Source organism: Pristiophorus japonicus, chromosome 21 (genome assembly GCF_044704955.1).
Source record: "Pristiophorus japonicus isolate sPriJap1 chromosome 21, sPriJap1.hap1, whole genome shotgun sequence".
Lineage (NCBI taxonomy): Eukaryota > Metazoa > Chordata > Chondrichthyes > Pristiophoridae > Pristiophorus > Pristiophorus japonicus.
Genome location: NC_091997.1, coordinates 8,578,161 through 8,596,822, shown reverse-complemented (window position 1 = coordinate 8,596,822; position 18,662 = coordinate 8,578,161). Strand labels below are relative to the sequence as shown.

At 44.0% G+C, this 18,662-nt stretch overlaps 1 protein-coding gene across 3 annotated transcripts in view; it reads left to right on the top strand.

Annotated features, from left to right (window-relative positions):
• LOC139233810 (ceramide synthase 6-like) overlaps nucleotides 1-18,662 on the top strand; it is a 49,487-nt gene that overhangs the window by 10,100 nt on the left and 20,725 nt on the right. For all 3 annotated transcript variants that reach the window (XM_070864359.1, XM_070864357.1, XM_070864358.1), the window contains exons 3-7: nucleotides 8,482-8,587; nucleotides 10,338-10,468; nucleotides 12,687-12,744; nucleotides 15,040-15,090; nucleotides 18,070-18,162. In XM_070864359.1, coding sequence (XP_070720460.1) covers nucleotides 8,482-8,587; nucleotides 10,338-10,468; nucleotides 12,687-12,744; nucleotides 15,040-15,090; nucleotides 18,070-18,162 — 439 coding nt within the window. The remainder of the gene's footprint in view (nucleotides 1-8,481; nucleotides 8,588-10,337; nucleotides 10,469-12,686; nucleotides 12,745-15,039; nucleotides 15,091-18,069; nucleotides 18,163-18,662) is intronic.

Sequence of the window (18,662 nt, the reverse complement as noted above, 5' to 3'; positions counted from 1 at the left end):
GGGAGAGGGATGGAATCAATGGCTAGGGAACAGAGTTTGTGGTGGGGATCAGAGATAATGGCTTTGGTCTTGCCAATATTTAGTTGGAGGAAATGTCTACTCATCCAGGACTGGTTGGTGGAGAAGTAGTCTGACAATCTGAGGGTTGTAAATCTGTGGAATTCACTGCCTCAAAGAGCTGTAGAAGCTGGGATATTGAATAAATTTAAGACAGAAATAGATAGTTTCTTAAATGATAAGGGGATAAGGGGTTATGGGGAGCGGGCAGGGAAGTGGAGCTGAGTCCATGATCAGATCAGCCATGATATTGAATGGTGGAGCAGGCTCGAGGGGCCGTATGGCCTACTCCTGTTCCTATTTCTTATGTTCTTATGTAATTTACAGACAGTGGAGGGTCAAAGGAGGTGGGGATGAGGTAGAGCTGGGTGTCGTCATGTGGAACCAGACATTGTGTTTTTGGATGATGTCACAGGGAGTCAGAATTTAGATGAGAAATAGTAGGGGGCCAAGGATAGATCCTCGAGGAACTCCAGAAGTAACGGTGCAGGAAGGGGCAGAGAAGCCATTGCAGTTGATTCTCTGGCTACGACTGGATAGATAAGAATGGAACCAGGCGAATGTAGTCCCACCAGCTGAATGACGGAGGTGAGGCGTTCGGGGAGGATGGAGTGGTCAAATGTGTCAAAGGCTTCAGACAAGTCAAGAAGGATGAGAAGGGATAGTTTACCACTGTCACAGTCACATAGGATATCATTTGTGACTTTGATCAGGGTCGTTTCAGTACTGTGGCTGGGGTGAACACCTAGGAGTTCTGGTAAAGCTAGATACGGATTTGGGAAGCGACAGCACTTTCATGAACTTTGGAGCGGAAAGGGTGGTTGCAATTATAAAGGATGTGATTAATTTATGTAACAGTTGATATTTGCCAATGGATGATACATAAGAACATAAGAAATAGGAGCAGGAGTAGGCCATTTGGCCCCTCGAGCCTCTGATCATGGACTCAGCTCCATTCCCCTGCCTGCTCCCCATAACCCTTTACTCCCTTATTGCTCAAAAATCTTTCTATCTCCGCCTTAAATATATTCAATGACCCAGCCTCCACAGCTCTCTGGGGCAGGGAATTCCATAGATTTACAACCCTCTGAGAGAAGAAATTCCTCCTCATTTCAGTTTTAAATGGGTGGCCCCTTATTCTGAGACTGTGTCTCCTAGTTTTAGTTTCCCCTGTGAGTGGAAATATCCTCTCTGCATCCACCTTGTCGAGCCCCCTCATTATCTTCTACGTTTCAGTTTATCACCTCTCATTCTTCTAAACTCCAATGTGTATAGGCTCAACCTACTCAACCTATCTTCATAAATCAACCCCCTCATCTCCGGAATCAACCAAGTGAACCTTCTATGAACAGCCTCCAATGCAAGTATATCTTTCCTTAATTATGGAGACCAAAACTGCAATCGGTACTCTAGGTGTGGCCTTACCAATACCCTGTAGAGTTGTAGCAGGACTTCTCTGCTTTTATACTCTAACCCCCTTGCAATAAAGACCAACATTCCATTTGCCTTCCTGATTACTAGCTGTACATACATCATTAAGTTCCAAGCATGTGGTGTCCTTCCATTATGTCTTAAGTTTTGATGATGAATGTTTAAAAACAAAATTGGATTGTGGCTCCACTCAAACTAATGAACACCTAATAATGATAGGAGATGCTTGTTAAATCGTATTTTTTGTTAAAAGATATTACCATCTGCAAAGTTCCCCCGCCCCCCTCTCAATTTTGTTGCTAATTTTCTTTGCTGCCCACCTCATCTAAAGGCATTAACTCTTTGCTGGATACAGTTAAATGCTCTGTGGTGTACCTCTCACAAATGTCCATTATTCATGTGTGACCCTAGACAATGAGTGTTAGTAGCTTATGTGTCAGTAGCATCATAGCCAAACCCAATCCCATCCTCACCCAACCTCCATGCACTTGTTTTACCAGCTTGTTTTACCGGAGTCCCTTCGGCCGGCCCCACGTCCTTGAGTCCCTTTGGCAGGTCGTCCCGGAGTCCCCTCGGCCGGCCAGATGCCCTTCGAATCCGGTGCTCCTCCCGGGCCGGGTGGCCGTGGACCGAGCGCTTCTCCCGGGCCGGGTGGCTGGCTGGAAGATGCTGCGTTGTACCGAGCCGGAGCCGCTCTTTGTGATGTGAAGACGATGCGGAAACATCAGCAGAGACCCTTTGGTCCGGGCCGGTGCAGAGTATTTTCGGCTGGGGACAGAAGCGGATAACAATTGGAAATCAAACCTGGGCCCTTCTACAGCTCAGCTAGCTCCTGGGTAAACCTGCTCAGACATTGGAATCAATCCGTGAAGTTGCCAAACATGGCAAAGTTATGGTACATGCAGGGCCACATCACACTCGCATGTACATGCGGCAGAGCAGTCAGGGTCCACATGATGTCAACTTTCTTTAACTTTAGAAAGTATATGAGGCATGTATGGATGGTTGCATATATTTAGGGAGCATTACATAAAATCAGGTTTGAGACTATTACTTGGGTGGCAACATGCAGAGATGTGGGGGTGGGGGGGGATCATGTTTGACAAATCAGATAGTTTTTTGATGTTGTGACTAGCAGATGGGTGAGGGGGGACCAGTGGATGTGGTGTATTTGGATTTTCAGGAAGCACTTACACAAGGTTGTTGCACAGGATTGGGACCCATGGGATTGGGGATGGTATGTTGGCATGGATTGAGGATTGGTTAATGATCAGAGGGCAGAGGGTAGGAATAAACGGATAATTATTTTTAACCAATAAGGAAATTAAGGGTTACGGGGAGCGGGCGGGTAAGTGGAGCTGAGTCCACGGCCAGATCAGCCATGATCTTGTTGGGTGGCGGAGCAGGCTCGAGGGGCTAGATGGCCTACTCCTGTTCCTAATTCTTATGTTCTTATTAATGTTGGGGAGGTCCAGAGCCAGTGGTCACGGTCTAAGGATGGGGGGTGGCCATTTGGGAGCGAGATGAGGAGAAGCTTCTTCACCCAGGGAGTGGTGGGCCTGTGGGATTCTCTGCCACGGAGAGTTGTTGAGGCCAGTTCACTAGATGTATTCAGGAGGGAGTTCGATGTAGTCCTTACTACTAGGGGGATCAAGGGGTATGGCGAGAAAGCAGGAATGGGGTACTGAAGTTGCATGTTCAGCCATGAACTCATTGAATGGCGGTGCAGGCTCGAAGGGCCGACTGGCCTACTCCTGCACCTATTTTCTATGTTTCTATGGCAGACTTGGGACACTGCTTGCTGGGCATGGACATGAGAGGGAGTTTCACATTTATTTTGGTGTCTGGTATTAAACAGCACATTTAAGAAATATTTTGGTCAAGTTCCCTCGATCAGGAAGGACACAAGTTCAATCTCCGATCTGTACTGAGCTAACTGATCTAAAAATGAAGAGAGATGTAAAACGGGCTGCCGATTCGCTACCATTCACTTTACGCTATCACACAAAGTCGTCAAAATTGCCCCCACGGTCTCAGTTCAGAAGCTGCGCGACACTGAGAGTCCTGCACACCGCCCCACACATTTTGTTTTCCTCTAAGACCCCAATTCTGTGCGATTTAGTTAAATTTTCTTTTAATTCAAATTATGTGCCCAAAACTGGACGCGGGGAAATTTCACCCCCATAGAATCAGAGAATGGTTACAGTACAGAAGGAGGCCATTCGGCCCCTCGAGCCCATGCCGACTAGTGGAAATAATTTTTCCTAATTTAGCTTATCAAAATGTTACATAATTTTGAACATCTTTATCAAATCTCCTCTTGACCTTCTCTGCTCAAATGAAAAGAATACTAGATTCTCCAATTTCTTTTCATATCTATGAATTATTTTAACAAATTGCTCCTGTACCCTCTCCATGGACTTTACATCCTCGCTAAAGTAGGGCACTCAAAACTGAACATCATACTAATGGGAACAATATACTAATGGGAACCTAACCAATTCACTAAGGATAAGGGGTAAGCCATTTAGGACCGAGATGCGGAGGAACTTCTTCACCCAGAGAGTGGTGAACCTGTGGAATTCTCTACCACAGAAAGTTGTTGAGGCCAATTCACTAAATATATTCAAAAAGGAGTTAGATGAAGTCCTTACTGCTAGGGGGATCAAGGGGTATGGTGAGAAAGCAGGAATGGGGTACTGAAGTTGAATGTTCAGCCATGAACTCATTGAATGGCGGTGCAGGCTAGAAGGGCCGAATGGCCTACTCCTGCACCTATTTTCTATGTTTCTATGTTTCTATCAGTTTAGCTCTTTGTTGTGCTATGCAATGCAAAGATGCAGAATCAAACTCACATTTCCCCACTTGGTGGGTTTCAGTCTCTACAGTGCTGTCAAAGGATATTGCTTGGGCAGAGGCATTAGGGAGGAAGATCTCCCAAATACTAGTACTATTGACAAATAGCAGTGGGAGAATGTAGAGCACTACTGACAAATGTCAGTGTCAGACTATATAGTACACTAATCATGTAAAGTTTGTTAACAACACCACTTGTACTTTGTCAGACTTCCTCTGTATTAACTATACTCCCCAATATGGTGGTGTCATCTGCAAATTTTGATATTGTACTTCTGATTTCCAAATCCAAATTATTTATGTAAATCCTGAACAACCGTGGACCCAGCACTGATCTCTGTAAAACACTGCTTCCCACCATCCTCCAGTCTGAATAACTACCTTTGACCCCCATCTCTCTGTTTTCTGTTTCAGAATATATTTCTCTTGAAATCTAAATAATTCCCACTGCTGTTCGATCTCTTTGTTTGTCCAATTTTTAAAAATGTTTATCCCTAGTTCAATTCTTATCCCCTCAAAATTAGCTTTTTTCCCAATCTATTACTTAAAAAAAGAGGAGATGCTATTTTTTTTTAAATAGTAACTTTCAAAAGGGGATTAGATATATACTGGAACAGGAAAAATTTGCCGGGTTATGGGGAAAGAGCAGGGGAGTGGAACTAATTAGGTAGCTCTTTCAAAGAACCGTCGTCCGCATGATTGGCTAAATGTCCCCCTTCTGTGCTGTATGATTCTATGACTATAAATCATCACTGACAAATATTAGTGGCAGACTGTAGAGCACTATTGACAAATACTAGTAGACTCTAGAGCACTATTGACAAATTGATTGTACTCTGGGTGGGGACTTGAATGTCCATCACCAAGAGTGGTTCGGTAGCACCACTACTGACCAAGTTGGCCAAGTCCTGAAGGACATAGCTGTCAGATTGGGCCTGTAGCAGGTGGTGAGAGAACCAACGCGAGGGGAAAAACCTGCTTGACTTCCTCCTTACCAATTTACCTGTCGCAGATGCATCTGTCCATGACAGTATTGGTAGCTGTGACCACCGCACAGTCATTGTGGAGACGAAGTCCCACCTTCACACTGAGGGGACACTCCATCGTGTTGTGTGGAACTATCACCGTGCTAATTGGGATAGATTCAGAACAGATCTAGCAGCTCAAAACTGGGCATCCAGGAGACGCTGTGGGCCATCAGCAGCAGCAGAATTATATTCCACAAAAATCGGTAATCTCATGACCCGGCATATCCCTCACTCCCTCACTCTACCATTAGCATCAGGCCAGGCAACCAACCCTGGTTCAATGAGGAGTGTAGAAGAGCATGCCAGGAGCAGCACCAGGCATATCTAAAAATGAGGTGTCAACCTGGGGAAGCTTCAACACAGGACTACTGCATGCATAAACAATGGAAGCAGCATGCTATAGACTGAGCTAAATGATCCCATAACCAACGGATCAGATCAAAGCTCTGCAGTCCTGCCACATCCAGTCGTGAATGGTGGTGAACCATTAAACAACTGATGGGAGGAGGAGGCTCCATGAATATCCCCGTCCTCAATGATAGCGGAGCCTGGCACGCAAGTGCAAAAGACAAGGCTGAAGCGTTTGCAACCATCTTCAGCTAGAAGTGCCGACTGGATGATCCATAATGGCCTTCTCCTGAGGTCCCCACCATCACAGAAGCCTATCTTCAGCCAGTTCGATTCATGTCATGTGATATCAAAAAATGGCTGTGCACGGGATACAGCAAAGGCTATGGGCCATGACAGCTTCCCGGCTGTCATGCTGAGGATTTGTGCTCCAGAACTAGCCACACCTCTAGCTAAGCTGTTCCAGTACAGCCAGAACACTGGCATCTACCCGACAATGTGGAAAACTGCCCAGGTATGTCCTATCTACAAAAACAGGGAAATCCAATCTGGCAATTAGCACCTCCTCAGTCTACTCTCAATCATCAGCAAAGTGATGGAAGGTGTTGTCGACAGCGCATTCAAGCGGCACTTACTGCCATGACCATTTGGCTCCAGACCTCATTACAGTCTTGGTCCAAACATGGACAAAAGAGCTGAATTCCAGAGTTGAGGTGAAAGTGACTACCCTTGACATCAAGGCAACATTTGACCAAGTGTGGTATCAAGGAGCCTGAGTAAAATTGAAGCCAATGGGAATCGGGAGGATAACTCTCCACTCGTTGGAGTCATACCTAGCACAAACAAAGATGGTTGTGGTTGTTGGAGGTCAATCATCTCGGCTCCAGGGCATCGCTGCAGGAGTTGACAGTGTCCTAGGCCCAACCATCTTCAGCTGCTTCATCCATGACCTTCCCTCCATCATAAGGTCAGAAGTGGGGATGTTCGCTGATGATTGCGCAATGTTCAGTTCCATTCGCAACTCCTCGGATAATGAAGCAGTCCATGCCTGCATGCAACAAGACCTGGACAACATTCAGGCTTGGGCTGATAAGTGGCAGGCAACATACACGCCACACAATGCACTATGCAATGCCTATCTCCAACAAGCGAGTGTTTAACCACCACCCCTTGATATTCAACGTCATTGCCATCACCGAATCCCCCATCATCACCATCCTGGGAGTCCCCATTGACCGTAAATATAACTGGACCAGCCACATAAATACTGTGGTTACAAGAGCAGGTCAGAGGCTGTGTATTCTGCGGCAAGTGTCTCACCTCCTGACTCCCCAAAGCCTTTCCACCACTAACGAGGCACAAGTCAGGAGTGTGATGGAATACTCTACACTTGCCTGGATGAGTGCAGCTCCAACAACACTGAAGAAGCTCAACACCATCCAGCCCGTTTGTTTGGCACCCCCAACCATCACCTTAAACATTCACTCCCTCCACCGCACCATGGCTTCAGTGTGTACCATCTACAAGATACACAGCAGCAACTTGCCAAGACTTCTTCGACAGCACCTCCCAAATCCGTTACTTCTACCACCTAGAAGAACAAGGGCAGCAAGCGCATGGGAACACCATCACCTCCAAGTTTCCCTCCAAGTCACATACCATCCTGACTTGGAAATATATTGCTGTTCCTTCATAGTTGCTGGGTCAAAATCCTGGAAACTCCTCCCTAACAGCCCTATGGGAGTATCTTCACCATGTGGATTGCAGCGGTTCATGAAGCTGGCTCACCACCACCTTCTCAAGGGCAATTAGGGATGCCCACATCTCAGGAACTAATTTAAAAAATACTAGTGGCAGACTAGAACACTACTGATGGATTTTTATCAGCAGATCATTTGTTTGAAATTGATTTTCTTCACCACGTCCCTAAATCTCCTCGAGCATCTTCTCTTCTGTGGGTGAGGGAATGGTCTGGAAATCTGCTTTTAGGCTGGCTCTACCAATGGCTCTCTGCAGTTGCCTACATGAGAGGATCTTTGGACCAGTCTGGAGTGACTGACTGTCCAATTTATCCCTCCCAGTGGGAAAGCACTTGGACTTTACGCAGTACCTCAGATTTGTTGGCAAGTTGTGACATGAACATGTGTCCGACCACTTCATGGTATCACCCAATGACAGAAAAATCTCCTTTTCTAAAGAGTTCTAAAATTCTGTCAACAGCAGACAAGATTTTTAGGCCTAATTGCCTTTTCCTGTTTCTAAAAATTCTTATAATTGAGAGCTGATATTAGATTTTGATGTTATAACTACATTACCTCTGCTTGTTATTTCAATGTTGTGTTTTTTCTTTGAGCCAGATGGTCTTTATCACAGGACTTAAATATATAATGCTTGTCTATAATATATGCATTGTACACAATGGGGGTCACTTAATTGTGTATTATTCTACGGGCATCCCATTTATATATGTGGTGTCCTATACTAATAAATTGTAACATTGCTGAGAAATCTTAACACTCTTAAGTGTTATCTTAGTTTAACTGGTTTAGTGTAGGTTTCACAGAGGTGTAGCAGTATCTGACAGAATCCATGATGGACTCTGACAAATGATATGGTCACATTTTGGTAGGATTCACTGAGGTCCCATCAGATGTGAAATCACAGAGTCACGGGATCATTTTCACTGTATTTAAAATAACTGCACACTGTGTTACTTCTGCTTATTGGTGTACTCTCAACATTTTTGTTTTTATGGTTTTAGGTTTATTGCAACACCATTTGCTAAGTTCCTTGGAGTAGACTGTAAGCCAATTCAGAAAGCTCAGCAAAACATTGTTCTGGAAAAAGTGTTCAAAGATATAACTACGGTGAGATTATATTGACCGAGTCTTGGAAATAATTATTGCAAAGAGAACTTAAGTTCAATAAATATATTTGCAGCAAATGTTTACAATTCGAGAAAATGAACTGGTTTGTTTCTAAAATTAAATGTCTCATTTTTCATAATACTCAGCAACAACAATTTGCAACAGCAACAGGTCCTTTTAAATGTATAAAAATGACACAAAGAAAGAAAGACGACCACCCCAAAACACTTTACAGCCAATGAAGTACTTTTGGAGTGTAGTCACTGTTGTACTGTATGAAACGTGGCAGTCAATTTGGACACAGCAAGCTCCCACAAAGAGCAATGTGACAATGACCAGATAATCTGTTTTTGTTATGTTGATTGAGGAACAAATATTGGCGAGGACACCATGGATAACTCCCCTGCTCTTCTTCGAAATAGTGCCATGGGATCTCTTGTGTCCACCTGAGAGAGCAGACGGGGCCTCGGTTCAGTGTCTGATCCGAAAGATGACACCTCCAACAGTGCAGCACTCCCTCAGCACTGCACTGGAGTGTCAGCCTAGATTTTTGTGCTCAAGTTGCTGGAGTGGGACTTGAACCCACGACCTTCTGACTCCGAGGCGAGAGTGCTACCCACTGAGCCACAGCTGACTCTGCGCTACAGAGCGACGTAATCTGACATAAAATGGGCACCATGCCAAAGAAGGAAATATTGGGAAGGGTGACCAAAAGTTTGGGGAAAGAGGTGGATTTTAAGAAGGGTCTTGTCGGAAGAGGGCAGTGGAGGGGTTTAGGGAGGGAATTTCAGAGTGTGGGGCCTCGGTTGCTGAAGGCGTGGCCAGCAATGGTAGGGTGAAAGGAGGAAGCGATACACAAGAGGCCAGTCAGAAGAATGGAGAGTTTTGGGAGGGATGAGGTTGTAGGGTTGGAGAAGATTACAGAGATAGGGAGTGGTAAGGCCATGAAGGGATATAAACACAAGGATGAGAATTTCAAATTTGAGGCGCTGGGGGGGGGGGCCGTAAGTCAATGTAGGGGAACCAGAAGCCAATTTAGGTCAGTCAGGACAAGAGTGCTGAGTGAACGGGACTTGATGTGGCTAGGATATGGAGAGCAGAGTTTTAGAGGAGCTGAAGTTTACAGTTTGGTCAGACAAGATGGCATTAAAATAATGGAGCCTGGAAGGGACAAAGGCATGGCTGAGTGTATCAGCTGCTGCTGGCCTGAGGCAGGGCAAAGGTGGAAATGTTCTGAGAGCTTCTGGTGAAATCACCCAAGATATTTTATATGGTGAGGTACAAATTTGTACACTGTGGTTTATTTTCCCTTACCCAAAATCATTGACTTTTTTTTTTACGGATACTACACTTCAAATCTACTTTGATACCTTCAGGTCAGTATTTTTAGCGCCTTGTTTTGAGCGTATTTTACCTTGCTGAACACCATGGTAATGAATTTCAAAAATACGGATGGCCGAATTGACATCTAGGAAAAGATCCTAGTTGACTCTATGGAGCTGCTTGCTGCACCCACTGCTAAACAGCCTACCATTGTATTAGAAAATGCTACGTTTCCATGAGACTGCTATACGACTGTCACAAATCTGATTTCTCTTCCCAGATAGTAAAGTTTTCAACTTGCAATAATTATCTTTCGTTATACCAAAGTATCATAGTTTACTATGCCTATTGGTAACTTGTAATCCAAAGAAATAATTTCTGATACTTAATATTCAGTTTTATGTGGTCTTTTTTACTCATCTTGTAGGAACCTGGCAAAAATCATCTGACTCGTTTGGCAAAACAGCTGGATTGGGATACAAAGAAAGTGATACAATGGTTCAAGCTGCGGCGATACCAGGACAGGCCAAGTCTTCTGACAAAGTTCTGCGAGAGCATGTAACTGAATCTGACCATATCACATTTTCCAATGTACCGTTCTGAGAACGCAAAAATATTCTGTGTTCTTCGCCTGTAGCGAGTTGTTTCCCCCCCCCCCCCTGCCCCGCCCTGTTTCATACCCCAACCCGTGGCTGAGAGCGTGGGTAGATGATCTCCCAGATCTCTGCCAATGCCATTCTGCACACAGCCCCCAGGGGGCTGCTATGTTTCCACTGCTGATTTCCTTTGCTCCGTGCGGCAAAGCACCTGTGCTTCATTTGAATCATAGAAATTTACGGCACGGAAGGAAGCCGTTCGGCTCATCGTATCTGTACCGGCCGAAAAAGAGCCATCCAGCCTAATCCAACTTTCCAGCTCTTGGTTCATTGTCCTGTAGGTTGCGGCACTTCACATGTATATCCACGTACTTTTTAAAAGTGATGAGGGTTTCTGCCTCTCCCATTCTTTCAGGCAGTGAGTCTCAGATCCCCACCACCCTCTGGCTGAAAAAGGTTCACCCCTACACCCCTCTAATCCTTCGACCAATTACTTTAAATCCTCTCTTTTAAGGCTGCTCATAATTTTATACACCTCAATTAAGTCTTCTCTCAGCCTTCTCTGTTCCAAAGAAAGCAACCCCAACCGATCCAATCTTTCCTAATCGCTAAAATTCTCCAGTCCTAGCAACATCCTTGTAAATCTCCTCTGGACCCGCTCCAGAATAGAATTTGTACAGATTGGGCCAGGATTTGCATTGACATAGATTGTTTTTCATATGAAGGTGGCATTGGTGAAGACAAGTGTGTCCGAATATTAGCCGATTGCGTGCTCTGCACTGCTTGATCTCAGCCATGCAGAGGCCAGAGATGTGAGGGAGGAACTGGGGGAAGAGCCCTGAATAGGCCCGGCTCTCGCACCTCCCAGCAGCTGGCCCGACTGATCATGACAAAAGGCTGGGAGCTGGTCATCCTTCAAGTGGGAGGTCCATGGCCAGGGAGGCGAAAGTGAAAGTAAAATTGTGGGACTGGGTCGAGGTGGATGAAATTAGTGAGTTTCTTAATGAAACAAAGTTTTTAATAAGACAGTATTTATAAGGTAGCATTATGCAATAGCACCCAAAAATTTGATGACAGTGTGGAAGTTGCAGGTGTAGCAAAATCAAAACATTGGGTAGAAATTGGACTCCATTACACCCATTTTACACCTACGGGGCTCCGACCCATTGTCGGCCGCGCGATGACCCCTTTTCTGTCCCGCGGGGAAAATTGCCCCGCGAGGGCGCAGCCGCCACTGGTCGGTGCCCCCGACAGCTTTGCGTGGCGGGTAGCTGTCAGTGACTGGGCGGTGCATCTGCCCCTAAAGGGGAGGGCGCACCCTGCAGTCAGCGGTGACAATAGCAGCCGCTGGGCCTGGCCGAAGCCCTCCCTAGTGGGCCAGTGGGCGCCAAGGAGGCCTCGCAGTGTCGCTGCCCTTTAAGTGAAGTGGATGGACGTTTTACGCGTCAGTGTGACACGGCCCGTCCACGGTGCACTGATGACCCCATCCGTCTTCCGCCCCACTCCCGACTCTCTGCCGCCCCCAGCACCGCCCCATTCATTTTTTGCAGTCAAAGGTGTCCAATTTCTCTCTATTTCCCGCCCCATCTGTACTGGCGGTAGTTCGTCATTTAATTCGAATTATCGGCCCCAAATGAGGCGGAGGTCAATTTCGGCCCTGTGATTTCTAAAAACATTTCATTGAACACTTCTTTATTAGTTATAAAAATATCAAATATGCGGGTTGGGAAGTCTGTTTGACTGACTGTCAAGAATCATCCATCGGGTAATGAATAGTCTGTTCGTTTTCTAATTGGCATGGGAAGGTGGTGCATTGTGCGAAAGGACGGGTTGGTTGACCAATGACCAGAGTGTGGGCGAGGGGCAGGGGGAAGGGTTGGAGGCAGGAGGTCATGTGATGACACCTCCAGGAATATGTCCAACCAGAGTTGGCAACCTTAACTGAGACTGGCCAATACTGAGAACCTGTGCATTGCAGGCAACTCCATGGGTTACTGAGTGAAAATGCAATTAATTTCCAGAGCTGTGGGTCTTTACTATGGTAGTATGTTATATATATATATACAACAGTGTGCAATAGTTTAATGTGGAAATAACAAACTCAAAGGCATGCATTTAAAGAAAAATGTTTCTGTACAATGTTTCACTGTGTTAGTAAAGCTTTGATTTTCTCCTTGTAGGTGGAAGTTCAGTTTCTATCTATGGGCCTTTTCATTCAGTTTTTATTATCTGTCAAAGGTAAGGAAACAAATCCGTTTAATCCCAATTATTTAGCTTGGAACATGTACCGGCAATCGTTTGCCACATGTGTGGAAAATACATTTTTCAGGGTCACGTAGAATTTGAATTAAAAAAAAAAATTTCCACGTCAGTTTTCTCCATTCGTGACCTCTCCTCTCTTGAAGGTGTTCACTCCTTGTTGGTTCCATGGGCGCTGGTCGCCATCTGGTACCTCACTCAAGTGGCCGTGATTGACTGTCGGCGAGCTGTTTGACGGCCCGGGGTATCACAGCTGAGTCTGATCATGTTTCGCTCAAGCATTACATACACAGCAGTAGTTGTTGGATGGCAATGAGAAGTGAGAACCCTGACTGATTTTTTCCCCCCTCCCCCATCCTAATTTAGTAGCATTGAAGCCAGGTGTAGCCTTGCCCCATTCTGTTTCCCTGCCTGAGATCAGCTAACTCAGTACAGACCAGGGATCAAACTTGGGAGTCTCGTTGGGCCGAGTGGCTTCGCAAAACTCCCAAGGTAAATTCACTTAAGCTCTCGGAGAACCTTTGTTTTTGAAAGCTCTATTTGCCCAGCGCAATTGCACAAATTTACAGATTTGTTAATCTATAATCGGTACCCAGTCTCCAACTCCAGCACAAACATTTTTTCCTGGCAACCTAGTACGCTGGAGGCAAACAGCCTAGCTGGGATTCTGCCAGATTATTTGTGCCAGTGCTTAAATCTCGACTGTTGCAAACAAGGTGAGCATCAGGAGGATTTTCAGAGATCCTCGGGCAAGCTTATTCAAGTCAGTGTCAGAAGTGTAATTCATTTTCTTTGCTCGGTCTTGTGATTAGTTTTAAAGTTGATACCTCATTTGTTTTTCTTGCTAGGCACTAACCTTGTCTCTGAATTTATAGAATTGTAGAATGCTTACAGCACAGAAGGAGGCCATTTGGCCTGTCGAGCCCGTGCCGGCTCCCAGCAAGAGCAGCTCAGCTAGTCCCACTGCCCCACCCTTTCCCCGTAGCCCTGCAATTTTTCTTCCTTCAGGTACTTATCCAATTCCCTTTTGAAAGCTATGATTGAGTCTGCCTCCACCACCCTTTCAGGCAGTGCATTCCAGATCCTACCAAAAAGTTTTCCTCATGTTGCCTTTGGTTATTTTGCCAATCACCTTAAATTTGTGTCCTCTGGTTCTTGACCCTTCTGCCAATGGCAACAATTTCTCTCTCTCTACTCTGTCTAGACCCATCATGAGTTTTAACATCTCTATCAAATCTCCTCTCAACCTTCTCTGCTCCAAGGAGAACAACCCCAGCTTCTCCAGTCTAATCATGTTTCTGAAGTCCCTGAACCCTGGAACATTCTCCTAAATCTTTTCTGCACCCTCTCTAAGGCCGATACATCCTTCCAAAAGTGAGGTGCCCAGAATTGGACACAATACTCCAGTTGAGGCTGAATCAGTGCTTTATAAAGGTTCATCAAAATTTCCTTGCTTTTGTATTCTTTGCCTCGATTTAGCTCAGGATCCCGTATGCTTTTTTACTGCTTTCTCAACCTGCCCTGCCATCTTCAGTGATTTGTGCACCTATACCCACAGGTCTCTATGTTCATGCACCCCCTTTAGGATTGTATCCTTTAGTTTATATTGCTTCTCCTCGTTCTTCCTACCAAAATGTATCACTTTGCACTTTTCTGTGTTAAATTTCATCTGCTACATGTCTGCCCATTGCACCAGCCAGTCCATGTCTTCCTGAACAGTTAGGAGGATGGTGATCGACTTCACTATACTTTCAAGTTTTGTGTCATCTGCAAATTTTGAAATTGTGCCCTGTACACCCAAGGCCAAGTCATTAATATATATCAAGAAAAGCAGTGGTCCCATTACCGGCCCCTGGGGAACACCATTGTGTACCTTCCTCCAGTCTGAAAAACAGCTGTTCACCAAAACTCTCTGTTTCCTGTCACTTAGCCAATTTTGTATCCATGCTGCCACTGTCCCTTTTATTCCATAGGCTTCAACTTTGCTTGCAAGCCTATTAAGTGGCACTTTATCAAACTCCTTTTGGAAGCCCATGTACACCACGTCAACTGCCTTGCCCTCATCAAACCTCATCAAAAAACACGATCAAATTAGTTAAACATGATTTGCCTTTAACAAATCTGTGCTGGCTTTCCTTAATTAATCCACATTTGTCCAAATGATAATTCATGTATGTATTTCGAAAAAAGTTCTGTATAAAAAGTTTTTAAAAAATTCTTTTATCCTGCAAGTATAATAATTTTTTTAATTTGTGTATACTTTTTCCTCCCCAGAGTCCATGGCTGTGGGATAGCAGAGAGTGCTGGTACAACTATCCCTTTCACGTGAGAATTATTTTATTATGTATTGCTTAAAATTAATGATGTGATGGCACAAGTCCTTTTGCACCCTGTGCTCCCAGATAAATATAGAAAGAAGGACTTGCATTTATATAGTTCCTTTCGCAACCTCTGATTGTCCCAAAGTGTTGTCATATAGGAAATGCAACAGCCAATTTCAGCACAGAAAGTTCCCACAAACAGCAATGACAATGGCCAGGTAATTTGTTTTTATTATGTTGATTGAAGGACAAATATTGGTCAGTACACTGGAGACAACTCCCCCGGTCTTCTTTGAAATAGTGCCATGGGATCTTTTACATTCACCTAAGAGAGCAGACACAGCCTTGGTTTAACATCTCCACTGAAAAATGGCACCTCCGACAGTGCGGCACTCCCTCAGTACCGCACAGGAACGTCAGCCTAGATTTTTGTGCTAAAGTCTCCAGAGTGGGATTTGAACCCACAACCTTCTGACTCAGAGGCGAGAGGGCTACCCACTGAGCCAGGGCTGTAACCTAAAGAATGAGATCGTGGTCATGGCTATATCATTGTAAGGGTGGGGGGGAACTTTGGTTAATCTCTTGCACCTCACAGCAATTAATTCAGAGCAGCAAATTCATTTATTACTTGTCTCTTTAGTTGGGGGTGGGAAGGACAGAGACTTAGCCATGCAAAAGAATGCCTTTGTTATTCTGAGACGAGCCCTTCTCAGATCATTGCACTCTGAGCATTGTTAATACTGTGCTGTATCACACTTATGGTCAGCTTCACACTTTGACACTATGACAGTTCAATCCCTACTTCACCTTGGCAGCCAATGTGCAAATTGTATTTAATTATGTAGTCACAGTGACCTCCCCTGGATTGCTGCAAAGGTCTAAACAACAGCTTTTTCTGCCCAGAAATTGCATTTTTTTCCATATACATGCAGAGAATGTTATAGAAATGACTTTTACATATTCAATGGTAATCTCTTGATTTTTTTCCTTTCTGACATTTAGGCCTGTTACATGTTTTCTTCTACTTAACTGAACCTAAAATTGTTTTTGTTATACTCGTAGCTTTTTTTTTATATAGCAAAGTACTGTAAACCTACGTCTCCTTTCTTGCCCAAGCAATCTCCCTACATAGGAACATGTTAATTGTTGATCTGATCGCTGACCAGTCTGCCTACCTGACAGGTTTGGCCAGCTCCAATCTTCCAACAATTCTTTCAGGTCAAGCCAGATTCTTTCACAGCACACCTCCAGTAGAAGAACAGCTTCATGTTCTCATCTGAAAAAAGATAAACTTAAGACTCATTTTGTTCTGACCCAACCCAACTAATTTGTAATTCATAAATTACTTTTAATGAGAATACATCCAAAAACTTTAAAGATGGCAGCAGTAAGTTATTAAACTTTCTAAGTTATTTTCAGGATAGAGTATATGTTAGTTTTAGGTTAGCATGTTATTTAAACACTGATGAGAAGTGGGAAGAACTTCTCTACAAAATCTTAGTCAAATGGAAAATCTGGTTTTATTTGGTTGTCAAGGACCCCTACTACAGAATAAATACATATCCTATAGCATGTGTCTGATAATACACATGCTCACTGGATGCATAATAGAAGAACATTCCATTTATCCGGCTTTGTTCACTTTGCTGACCAGACATGCAAAAGACTGGGTGACCATATGTTGTCCTAAAAATAGGGTTGTGTCCACCAGCCTAATGTGGTGAAAGAGCCCTCATTTTACCATCGATGGTAGTTCTAGATGAAACAAGTTTGGACAATTTCAATTTGGATCCGAGTGCGTGCAAGGCAACAGGGCAAAACCACCCATAATTAGCAAAGAGAGTCATCAGGTTGGATGACCTGGAAAACAAAAGCTATACTGACAAAGTATGTTTTCCTGAGGTTCAAAAGAAAAAAACGCTTGCATTATTATATCATATCACGTAGTTAGGACATATTAAAACACTTCACATACAATGAGTTATCTTTTTGAAGTGGAGTCACTTTTGTTATATAACCGAATGCAACAGCCAGTGTTAACACACCAAGATCCCACAAACAGCAGATAACGATTATTTAATCTGTTTTTGCTGGTATTGGTTGAGGGAAGAATGTTGGCCAGTGCATCCTGTACCTGTTGCAATAGTGCTATGGGATCTTCTGCATCCACTTGAATAGGTAGACAGGCCCTGGTTTCATATCTCCTCTAAAGTGTGCCACCTGTAACAATGCAACATTCCCGCATAATTAAGTTGGCGCTTCAATGAAATTATTATAATGTTAAGCCCTGGAGTGGGACTTCAATCCACAACTTCTGGCTCAAAGGCAAGAGTGCCAACAACTGAACAAAGCTGTAGGGTAAAGGTACATTGTTGGACCACAGTATAGAGAACGTTGTCTTGCATGTAACGTGCATTACCCGTGACTTTGTGTTTGATGCTGACATTGGGTTCAACAAATGGAAAAGAGCTGCTGACACTATTCACCGAGTTGCGCCGTCTTAAAAATAAAAGTTGAAAACTGGTGCAAAGCTTAAGTGTTTCAGTTTACTTTTGAAATATATCCAAGTTCTATATAAACAGAAGTCAAACAAAAACTGAGTGGAATGGTAGGTGATTTTTGACCTACTCATAGTTTAACATTTGGGTGATTATCCTTTGCAAATCAGTGGTAACAAAACCCCTGATTTTAACTCTGGTCAGTTACTGGAGAGCATCCTCCTTGCCTGCTCAGAAGAGCAGGTTAAAATCGTAGCCTGCGGGATTGGTGTGGGACGTTGGTGGGTGAGTCCTATGGGCGCTTTCTGCCAGACAGGCAGAATTTTTTTAATGAAACCCAATTGTTTGAGAAACATAATCAAAGATGGCTTTTTTGATTACTTTTTTAAGTGCCTGTGTCTTTAAGAAAATATTGGCACCATTCAAAATAAAAAATAAAATTACTTGAGAACTGAAAGTTAAATCTTTTTTTTCTTCTTTCGAAGGAACTGTCATTTGAAGTTTACATACATTTCATGATGGAATTTGCTTTCTATGGGTCACTGATATTTTCACAGTTTTTTGATGTTAAACGAAAGGTAAGGCTGACCTCTCTGGTCATATGATGATGCGCGCACACGCCTTCTATTGTTGGTTTTTTAAAGTTGCAGTCAAGATGATGACATTACAGTGATGGTGACTGGTGTTCAAATGGTTGCTTGAATCTAACAGGTGATGAGATTTTCCGACACTCAGTAGGGTCACTCGATGGGGTGCCGAGCTCAGATTACAAGTACCTCCTTGTTGGTTGCGTTTGGAGCAAGATTGGTATCAAAATCACAGCGAAACATATGACTCACCCACCAGACTGTATGCCTAGTTGAAATCAATGGTGTGGAAATATAATCTAGAAGGGAAAAAATGTGGGAGGCTAAAACTGGGCCTGTGCTGCATGCATCCAATACCACATTTATCCAATTGCAGAATGAACTGAATAACAGTGGAGTACTTTATGATATATCCTATCCAATGGGTCTTGGACATTATTTCTATTTATAGTTTGGCTATGATCAGAAATAAATAAATAAACACTAATGCA